General features: G+C 42.4%; 1 protein-coding gene across 7 annotated transcripts in view; it reads right to left on the bottom strand.

Annotated features, from left to right (window-relative positions):
- Nucleotides 1-10166: 10166 nt before the first annotated feature.
- ADCY4 (adenylate cyclase 4) overlaps nt 10167-11507 on the bottom strand; it is a 134224-nt gene continuing 132883 nt past the window's right edge. For all 7 annotated transcript variants that reach the window (XM_073631846.1, XM_073631883.1, XM_073631870.1 and 4 more), the window contains exon 26: nt 10167-11117. In XM_073631846.1, the coding sequence (XP_073487947.1) occupies nt 10965-11117 (153 nt within the window). In that variant the 3' untranslated portion in view covers nt 10167-10964. The remainder of the gene's footprint in view (nt 11118-11507) is intronic.

Below are 11507 nucleotides of genomic sequence, written 5' to 3'. Positions count from 1 at the left end.
GCATCTTTTGGTCTGCAGTTACAAATTTTACTGGTTCTGTGCTTCAGCTAATATATATAACCCCTCCTGGTGTTTACTGGGATATTTGGAGAATGAGGCTGGGTTCACATCTAAGCCACATGCGGCTCACAGCAGGGGTCCAGTGCGTCCCCGTTCACCGCTTCAGGTCTGATTTCAGACCGGATTTTTGGCTGAATTCAGACCTGAAACGGACCAAAAGACGCACAGGACCCGGTGCAAATTTGCAGTGGAGATATGTGAACCGGCTCCATAGAGAGCCAGTCGCAATCTCCTGCTATTGCGAATTGATTGCGGAGAAAAAAACGCATCCAACTCTCACTAATGTGAACCCAGCCTGATGCTCTACCTAACTGCACAAAACTCCTTAATCCATTCTTTTGTTAGGTTAAGAAAATTGTAGTTGCTTAATGGAAATTACAAACATCTCACACTGGACAAATGGGTTAGACCCATTGATCAAGTTATCCTAATGTATAAATTAGCACACGAGGCCCAAGGTTGCCCTAAGAAATGTAAAAAAAAAAAAAAAAAGGTCCCCCTGGTTAAATGCACAAGTCACAGTACGATCTGACTACGAACACGTATATGTATATAATATTATGCATCTACAAGGTTTTTTTTTTTACTCCCCCCAATGAATCAATGAATTTGAACTTACTGGACCATATACTACACTGAGCAAAATTATAAACGCATTGGGCAGGTATATGCTACGTACAATAAACACAGGGGCATTTTATTGATGGCATTTTGAATGCACAGAGATACCGTAATGAGATCCTGAGGCCCATTGTTGTGCCATTTATCCACGACCATCACCTCATGTTGCAGTATGATAATACACGGCCCCATGTCACAAGGATCTGTACACAATTCCTGGAAGCTGAAAACATCCCAGTTGTTGCATGGCCAGCATACTCACTGGACATGTCACCCATTGAACATGTTTGGGATGCTGTGGATCGGCATATACGACAGCGCGTTCCAGTTCCTGCCAATATCCAGCAACTTTGCACAGCCATTTAAGAGGAACAGACCAACATTCCACAGGCCACAATCAACAACCTGATCAACTCTATGCGAAGGAGACGTGCTGCACTGTGTGAGGCAAATGGTGGGCACACCAGATACTGACTGGTTTTCAGGACCCCCCCCCACCACCACCACCAATACAATAAAACTGCACATTTTAGAGAGGTCTTTTATTGTGGCCAGCCTAAGGCACACCTGTGCAATATTATTATTATTATACAGGATTTATATAGCGCCAACAGTTTACGCAGCGCTTTACAATATAAAAGGGAGACAATACAGTTATAATACAATAAAATACAAGAGGATTAAGAGGGCCCTGCTCAGAAGAGCTTACAATCTAATAGGGTGGGGCAGGTGGTACAAAAGATTGTAACTGTGGGGAATGAGCTGGTGGAAGTGGTAGGAGATTAGTTGGAGACGTGATAGGCTTTCCTGAACAGATGAGTTTTCAGGGATCGCCTGAAGGTAGCAAGAGTAGGGGATAGCCGGATAGATGGTGGTAGCGAGTTCCAGAGGATGGGAGAGGCACTGGAGAAATCCTGGAGACGAGCATGGGAGGAGGAGATGAGAGAGCTTGAAAGCAGGAGGTCTTGAGAAGAGCGGAGAGGTCGATTTGGGTGATATTTGGAGACAAGATTGGTGATGTAGCTCGGGGCAGAGTTGTATGTTGTGGTTAGTATTTTGAATTTAATTCGCTGGGTGATTGGGAGCCACTGTAGGGATTGGAGGAGAGGGTTGACAGACACTGAGCGGTTGGTAAGGTGGATAAGTCTGGCAGCAGCATTCATGATAGACTGAAGAGGGGAGGAGCCTATGGAGAGGTAGGCCAATGAGAAGGGAGTTGCAATAGTCAAGGTGAGAGATAACAAGGGAGTGAATGAGGAGCTCGGTGGTTTCATTTGTTAAAAAGGGGCAAATTTTAGAGATATTACGGAGGTCAATTCTACAAACTTTTGACAACGATTGGATTTGAGGCTGAAATGACAAGTCAGAGTCTAGGATTACACCGAGTACCCTGGCATGAGGGGAGGGACTGATGGTTGCATTGTTGATTTTGATGGAAAAGTCATGGAGGGGGGCAGGGGCGGGGGGAGGAATATTAATAGCTCAGTTTTAGAGAGATTTAGTTTAAGGAAGTGGTGCAACTTCCATGCTGATTTGTCAGTTAGTAAGTTAGTAATGCGAGAGGAGACTGAAGGAGTGAGGTGAGGAGTAGACAGATAGATTTGGGTGTCAATAATCATGTTGTATAATCAACATCTTGATATGCCACACCTGTGAGGTGGATGGATTATCTCAGCAAAGGAGAAGTGCTCACTAACGCAGATTTAAACAGATTTGAAGAAAAATAGGCCTTTTGTATACATAGAAAAAGTCGTAGCTCTTTCAGTTTAGCTCATGATAAATAGGGGCAAACACAAAAGTGTTGTGTTTATAATTTTGCTTATGAGATCTATGACATGTATTTATGCTCTGTATGGTAGTGATGTACAGTGAGGAAAAAAAGTATTTGATCCCTTGCTGATTTTGTAAATTTGCCCACTGACAAAGAAATGAACATTCTATAATTTTATTGGTAGGTTTATTTTAACAGTGAGAGACAGAACAACAAAAAACCCAGAAAAACGCATTGCATTTTGATGAGTGAAATAAGTATTTGATCCCCTATCAATCAGAAAGATTTCTGGCTCCCAGAGGTCTTCTATACAGGTAACAAGCTGAGGTTAGGAGCACTCTCTTAAAGGGAGTGCTCCTAATCTCAGCTTGATACCTCTATAAAACACACCTGTCCACAGAAGCAATCAGATTCCAATCTCGCCACCATGCACAAGACCAAAGAGCTGTCCAAGGATGTCATGGACAAGATTGTAGACCCACACAAGGCTGGAATGGGCTACAAGACAATCGCCAAGCAGCTTGGTGAGAGGGTAACAGTTGGTGCGATTATTCGCAAATGGAAGAAACACAAAATAACTGTCAATCTCCCTCAGTCTGGGGCTCAATGCAAGATCTCACGTCGTGGAGTTTCAATGATCATGAGGAATCAGCCCAGAACTACACGGGAAAATCTCGACAATGATCTCAAGGCAGCTGAGACCATAGTCACCAACAAAACAATTGGTAACACACTATGCCGTGAAGGACTGAAATCATGCAGTGCCCACAAGGTCCCCCTGCTCAAGTGTTGTGGTCAGATGAGACCAAAATCAAGCTCTTTGGCATCAACTCAACTCGCTGTGTTTGGATCCCCGCTGTCAAACATGGAGGTGAAAACATTATGCTTTGGGGGAGTTTTTCTGCTAAGGGGACAGGACAACTTAGCCGCATCAAAAGGACCATGGACGGGGCCATGTACCGTGAAATCTTGGGCGAGAACCTCCTTCCCTCAGTCAGGACATTGAAAATGTGTCGTGGATGGGTATTCCAGCATGACAATGACCCAAAACACACGGCAAAGGCAACAAAGGAGTGACTCAAGAAAAAGCACATTAATGTCCTGGAGTAGCCCAGCCAGTCTCCACACCTTAATCCCATAGAAAATACAGTATCTCACAAAAGTGAGTACACCCCTCACATTTTTGTTAATATTTTATTATATCTTTTCACTTGACAACACTTAAGAAATTACACTTTGCTACAATGTAAAGTAGTGAGTGCACAGCTTGTATAACAGTGTTGCTGGCAACAAAAGTAAGTATACCCCTAAGTGAAAATGTCCAAATTGGGCCCAATTAGCCATTTTCCCTCCCCGGTGTCATGTGACTCATTAGTGTTACAAGGTCTCAGTTGTGAATGGGGAGCAGGTGTGTTAAATTTGTTGTTATCGCTCTCACTCTCTCATAGTGGTCACTGGAAGTTCAACATGGCACCTCATGGCAAAGAACTCTCTGAGGATCTGAAAAAAGAATTGTTGCTCTACATAAAGATGACCAAGGCTTTAGGAAGATTGCCAAGACCCCAAAACTGAGCTGCAGCATGGTGGCCAAGACCATACAGTGGTTTAACAGGACAGGTACCACTCAGAGCAGGCCTCATCATGGGTCAACCAAAGAAGTTGAGTGCACATGCTCAGCATCATATCCAGAGGTTGTCCTTGGGAAATAGAAGTATGAGTGCTGCCAGCATTGCTGCAGAGGTTGAAGGGGTGTGTGTGTGTGTGTGTGTGTGGGGGGGGGTCAGCCTCACAGTGCTCAGACCATATGCCGCACACTGCATCAAATTGGTCTGCATTGCTGTCGTCCCAGAAGGAAGCCTCTTCCAAAGATGATACACAAGGAAACCCGCAAACAGTTTGCTGAAGACAAGTAGACTAAAGACATGGATTACTGGAACCATGTCCTGTGGTCTGAAGAGACCAAGATAAACGTTGTTGGTTCAGATGGTGTCAAGCGTGTGTGGTGGCAACCAGGTGAGGAGTACAAAGACAAGTGTGTCTTGCCTACAATCAAGCATGGTGGTAGGAGTGTCATTGTTTGGGGCTGCATGAGTGCTGTCGGCACTGGGGAGCTACAGTTCATTGAGGGAACCATGAATGCCAACATGTACTGAGACTGAGCCACAGAGCAGTATTCCATGATAACCCCCGAAACACACCTCCAAGACGACCACTGCCTTGCTAAAGAAGCTGAGGGTAAAGATGATGGACTGGACAAATCTCTAACATCCACCAGCTCTATGATGTTGTCATGGAGGAGTGGAAGAGGACTCCAGTGGCAACCTGTGAAGCTCTGGTGAACTCCATGCCCGAGAGGGTTAAGGCAGTGCTGGAAAATAATGGTGGTCACACAAAATATTGACACTTTGGGCCCAATTCAGACATTTTCACTTAGGGGTGTACTCACTTTTGTTGCCAGCCTTTTAGACATTAATGGCTGTGTGTTGAGTTATTTTGAGGGGACAGAAAATTTACACTGTTATACAAGCTGTACACTCACTACTTTACATTGTAGCAAAGTGTCATTTCTTCAGTGTTGTTACATGAAAAGATATAATAAAATCGTTACAAAAATTTGAGGGGTGTACTCACTTTTGTGAGATACTGTATGTGGAGGGAGCTGAATATTCACTTTACCAAATGTCAGCCTGGAAACCTTACCCTCCCTGGTGGTATGATTCTTTCGGATTTTAGGTGCTGAAAGCGGTACAATTGGGCACTGGACAAAGCACTGGGGACAAAAGGGATGTGAAATCATTTCATACAGTACTGTAATCTGTAAGATTACAGTACTGTATGTGTTATGATTTTTACAATTTTTTGAATTTGCCACCAGGCTCCGCCCCCGTGCATCGCGACGCTCGCAGGGAACGGAGCCTGGCACGGAGAGGCTTCGGAGGAGACAGAGCCTGCAGACACAGCGGGGGACATCGCAGGATCCTGGGGACAAGGTAAGTAAAGCCACACCAGGATCCTGCGATGTAATCCCGAGTGTGGCTCGGGGTTACCGCTAATGGGACTGAATTTTAACCCCGAGCCACACTCGGGAAAACCGCCAGGGAGGCTACTGACTTGGACAGGCTTTGCAAAGAGGAGTGGGACAAAATCCCTCCTGAGATGTGTGCAAACCTGGTGGCCAACTACAAGAAACGTCTGACCTCTGAGTGGCAATAAGTACTAAGTCATGTTTTGGGAAGGGGTCAAATACTTATTTCACTCATTAAAATGCAAATCAATTTAGAACTTTTTTTGAAAAAAAAAATTCAGGATTTTTTTGTTATTCTGTCTCTCACTGTTAAAATAAACCTACCATTAAAATTATAGACTGTTCATTTCTTTGTCAGTGGACAAACATAATAAAATCAGCAGGGGATCAAACACTTTTTTTCCCTCACTATATTCAGCAGACTCAAGTTCATTTACTCTTTTGGTATTTTCTGTTTGTTTTAGTTTGGTACATTTGCTTTTGTACCTTTGTATTTACGCAAAAAAAAAAAATTTATAGGGTGACGTGACATTCATTCACTGTAATGCATCTATGGAGAAGCAGCATTTTCACCCTCGGCTACTCTCCTGATTTAGAATACAGAACACCTCCCAGGCTCATCTTCATAGAATATATAAGGGAGGAGTACTTCACAGAAGATAGCTAGGAAGGCTGATAATACTGAGAATTCAGTTCCATGTATATGTAAATTACAAGGACATGGAATTTCTGGCTGCATTAACAGGCATTTTACTTGCAGAAAATGTACTTGGCCTGAAAAAAAAAAAAAAAAAAAAAGTCACCACATCTAAAAGATAATATGACTTTTTTTTCTCAGGTTTAGATATCCATTAATCCTGAATACACAACCTTAAAAGAAAAAAAAAAAAAAAAAAAGTATAGAGAATGTTTAAACCCCTAAAGTATCTTTCGCACAATGAAGTGCTGTCATCAGACAAATTGACAAAATATTTTTGAGTGCTGCAGGTAGCTTTGGGACTACCTTTAGACCCCTTTCACACCAAAGGCGTTTTAGTGCTAAAAATAATGCTATTAAAACGCTTCCCATGCATCTCAATGGACCCTTTCACACTGAGGCGTTGTGCTGGCGGGGCGTTGAGAAAAGTCCTGCAAGCAGCATCTTTGGAGCAGCTTTTGGGCGTTGAAAAAAGCGCTTTAAAAACGCCCCCTCTCCATTGAAATGAATTGAAAATGCTGTAAAAACGCCTGAATAGCGCCCATAATCCGCCCTGAGCTGTAGAAAAGTCACATGATCTCACAAAAAGGTAAACATGCAAGCAGAAAAGAGAGCATCTACAGCAACAGGACTGAAATTGTGGGAAGGTCAGAATGATTAAACAGACCATCAAAAAACAAAATTAAAGTGCCAAAAAAAAAGAATTAATCCCAGAAAAATGAAGATTTGAAGTAAAACAAGACACTGCTTGTTACTTTACAAGACACTGCTTGTTTTACATGATATCACAAAGGATAAACATGCAAGCAGAAAGATAGCATCAATAACACATGCTTCAATAACGCTTGAAAAACGCTGTTAAAACGCCTGCAGCGTTGCGTTAATTTTACCGCTAGCGCCCCTTAAACGCGGTAATAACGCTAAGGTGTTTTAGGGCGTTTTTGAAGCGCCTTGGTGTGAAAGGGGTCTTAGACAACAGCTAACCAGCAAGTGTGTGAACTGGAGATCCCTGATATTTGGCATCGGGGCACCAATGGAGAAAGTGCCCACTGTTTTTGAAAGCAGGATACTTTTCAATTGCGTTTTTACTTCTAGAGGTTTAACTACTTGCCGACCACCCGCCGCAGTTGTACTGCTGCGCGAATCGCCGTCATTGCACGTCGGCTCTTTAAAAAAAGGCTGCAGCAGGCCCGCCCCGTATCCCCGGAGCCGACGTGTGTAGCTGCAATGTCGGCTGGCCACCCACGATCGCTCCTCACAGACAGAACGGGGATCTGTCAATGTAAACAGACAGATCCCTGTTCTGTTGGGGAAGTAGAGAGAGATTTGATGTTCCTAGTAATCAGGAACAGCTTTCTCTCTACTCCCTGTCAGTCCCATCCCCCCACAGTTAGAAACACCTCCCTAGGACACATTTAACCCCTCGATCGCCCCCTAGTGTTAACCCCTTCCCTGCCAATGACATTTATACTGTATAAATGTTAATGGTCCCAAAAAAGTGACAAAAGTGTCCAATCTGTCCACCGCAATGTTGCAGTCCCGCTAAAAATCGCAGATCACCGCCATTAGTAGTAAAAAAAATAAATAAAAATGCCACAATCTATCCCCTATTTTGTGGACGCTATAACTTTTGCGCAAACCAATCAATATATGCTTATTGCGATTTTTTTTGCCAAAAGTATGTAGAAGAATACATAAACTTTTTATTTTTTATTTTTTATTTTTTTTTTTAGATATTTTAGCAAAAAGTATTGCTTTTTTTTTTTTTCAAACTTGTCGGTCTTCTTTTGTTTATAGCGCAAAAAAAAAAAACCGCAGAGGTGATCAAATACCACCAAAAGAAAGCCATTTGTGAGAAAAAAAAGGACATACATTTTATTTGGTTATAACTTCGCACGATCGCACAATCACAGTTAAAGTGACGCAGTGCCGTATCGCAAAAAATGGACTGGTCATTAAGGGGGCAAATCCTTCCGGGGCTGAAGTGGTTAAAGTGCAACTCGAGCCAAAACTTTTTTTTTTAGTTTTTAATACAGAGTGCGGAAGAATGGGTTTTTAACATGAGAGATGTCTAGTTAGGTCTATTACTTTTTTGGAAGATCTTTCCCATTTTCTATCATTAAGACAGGAAACGAGGGGGAGGTTTCTCTGCAATAGGGATACAGACAACATGAAAGAGGTTCAAACCCTCCCTACTCAAAAAAAAAAAAGTATCAGTTACAGTTGGGATTTAAGGATGAATCACAGGGCCCATACACAGCTTTGTAAGAGAAAGTGTGGTAAATCTGTTGTGTAGTGTGTTGCGCCATTTGTAACGGCGAAAACAAACTATTGCACACATGCTCCGTGTTGTGGTTTGGAGCAATGCAAAAAAAAAAAAATAAAAGTGCAAATTTTTTTTTATGCGTTCGGTACGCTGAATGGACTAACGCAGCACACCTTCAGGGCCGCTGTTAGAAATGATGGGGCCCCATACAGCCTACCCGATGGGGCTCCCCCCTTGACCACACCCTTGACCCCCTAGCTCCGCCCCTGACAGTTATTGAGGTGTCTATTAGGCAGCTATAGAATTTACTCTGATTATTGACAGGAAAGTTCTAAAATAAGGCATCTCCACTTAGAATGTGCATCATGTATAACATACTTATTGCAAACTTAATACCATTACTATAATATTCAAAATATATTATTACACATATTAAGCAGCAGAGATATCTTATTTTAGAACTTTTTTTGACAACTAGTTAGCAGGGATGAAATCAGGTGTGTTCAGACCCTAGTCTGGACTCGCCTCTGCTATCCTGCCAGGAAGCTGTCACAGTGCCTCACCAATCAAAAGTGGAGCTGTACAGGACAAAAGTTCTTAAAGGGGAATGGTTGGGGGTGGTAAAAACACAGCTCAGCTGTGTGTTTTTACTGCCCCCACAAACAAGTGTAAACTAGCATCTCACTGTGCTTATGATCATCATCATTTTGATGATCACATCACAGCAGGTGCTGCATGGCTCTGTCAAAGTGTTACATGGCTGTTGGGTGCTGACTTTGTTATGGCTGTACAGTGTTCATCTCTAACAAGCAGTGCAGCCATAAGTTAAAGTCAGCACCCAACAGCCACTGTGACACGGTAACAGAGCCATACAGCACCTGCTGTGCTGTGATCATAAGGACGATGATCATAAGCACACAAAGGGGACTCTGGGAACTGTACCTTAGTTTTCACAGTAGTCTGTGTCACTGTGAGTGCAGGGTGCTGCTTGCCAGCGCTGGCACTTGCGGGAGAGGAGTGGATCTACATAGGGATAAATCTGCCAGAGAAGGGACAGCATAGACAGTGGACGGCAGCCAACTGGGACTGTGCAGATCTACATGTGGCGCAGAATTGCTTGCCCCCAAAAATGGAAAGAAAAAAAAAAAAAAAAAAGTACCTTCTCTGCTCCTCTTTTGACCTAATAGGGCCCAGGAAAATTTAATTTTACACCCTGATAAGAAATTGGGTGTGGGTATGTGGTTTGGTCCTATTTTTTTTTTTGCTAGGAATGAACTCTAACGTTGCCCAGGCCCTCCCGTAGAGCTGATGGGGCCCATCCCAGGTACAACAGGACCAGTTGTACTGCCTTACCAGCGGCCCTGCACACCTAATGCACGATAACGCATTACATTACACACCCATAGTGAAGGACCCCTTAAGGATTACAAACTAAAGACTACATTTTCTATTTTTGGTTGCTTTGCATTGTAATAGAGGTTTTGTGAAATTATCTAAAAAGGAATCTTTCACTTTACAGAGTTCTTGAGACGTCTATATGTAGTCATTGGTTTCCGTGGTTAGGAACCCATTATCTGATCGTCAGACGTAAAGAACCCTGCAAATAAAACCAAGCATCATGGTTATGATATAATGCAGCTCCAGTCAGCCTTATAATCAAAAGAACATTTTTTGGTCGAATATTTTACTAAAAGCAGAATTGGGGTCCTAAAAATGTACTACGTGAAAAAGTTGAAATAATAAAAAAGACAGATGTTTAATGAAGGGGAACAAATCACTTTCTTCACTTTCGATCATTATAACATTCCATAGAAAAAATATTTACTAACAAGATTTTATTATGATGAATAAATACAATGGGAGTGACAATGCTTTGTATAAATATAACTATGTACATGACATGAACTGCGTGGCGCAGTAATATAGTACAGAAACACCTTCTCTGTCTCTGGTAATAACAGTGGGCCAGTCCCAGCTTGCTCACTCGCTCTTTCTTTTAGCTTCATTACAGAAAAAAAATCAATAGGTTTATTTGGGCAGCAATGTGCCGAAGTCCCCACTAGGGGGAGGAACTGCACTTTGCTTTGCAAGGTCCCGGGCTGATAACATTTGCATCTTCTGTTCTACATTGTCACAGTTTTGTGTAGCAAATCAGACATGACAACATTCAAATGAGATGTTTGGGCGATTCCAAGAAACAGTCAAGACGATGTCCATTGTACTGTATGGCAGTGCTTGGCAAGTGCCCTCCAATGTCCTGTAGAGGACACTCCAGAGTATATTTGTCTTTTCTCATGGTCCACAGCTCTTAGATGTGGTTGTCCACATTTCCTTAGGCTTTGACGAGTCATGAGCCTCCTTCATGTCTTTCAGAAGTGGTTTACATCTGGAGAGTTGGCATTCAATTACTGAGTCTTCTCCCTCTGAAGTTGAAAGCTGAGCAATAATCTAATGGACTTTTTTTTTTTTTAATGTTCTTGCCATTGGAAATCCACTGTGCATTATGCAGTTGTCATTCCATTTCTTAATTTAGAACGTTTCCCTGGGAATTGGATCGTGCCATGTCAGTGATAACAAAATAGGTACAGAGTTGACCTTTACCCTTGACCTTGATGATCCCTCGCCTTTCACAAGTATATCCCAGCTTCTGAAGTACTTTGCTGGTTTCTTCTGTGACCTAAAGGAAAAAAAAGACATATGGAAATAGAGCTGAGTAAAGAGAATGTAATTCAGGAGTGTACACTGTGTCTACACTAAAAGGAGTATTGGTAGCCATTACACTGATTAGAATGTTTGCAAGCTGAAAAATGTAGAGACTCATTTTCTTGCAGCATTTAATAAAAGAGGACATGATCTATTCGCCATTTTTAATACTGCAGTGTTTCTACACAGTAGCTCAGTAAATGTTGATCCAGTATCACAAGCACAGTGTGCAGATCAAATAACAAAGAGGGTTGATTGGACGGACAGAGCAAATGGGTTGGAAGGCATCCAATAAACCAAGGCTAAAGGTCTGACTCTGAGCTAGCAGCCTACTATTCTATAAAGTCCTATAATTACCCAATAA

This window comes from Aquarana catesbeiana, linkage group LG01, assembly GCF_042186555.1.
Source record: "Aquarana catesbeiana isolate 2022-GZ linkage group LG01, ASM4218655v1, whole genome shotgun sequence".
NCBI classification, from domain to species: domain Eukaryota; kingdom Metazoa; phylum Chordata; class Amphibia; order Anura; family Ranidae; genus Aquarana; species Aquarana catesbeiana.
This window is presented reverse-complemented; position numbering and strand designations above follow the sequence as displayed.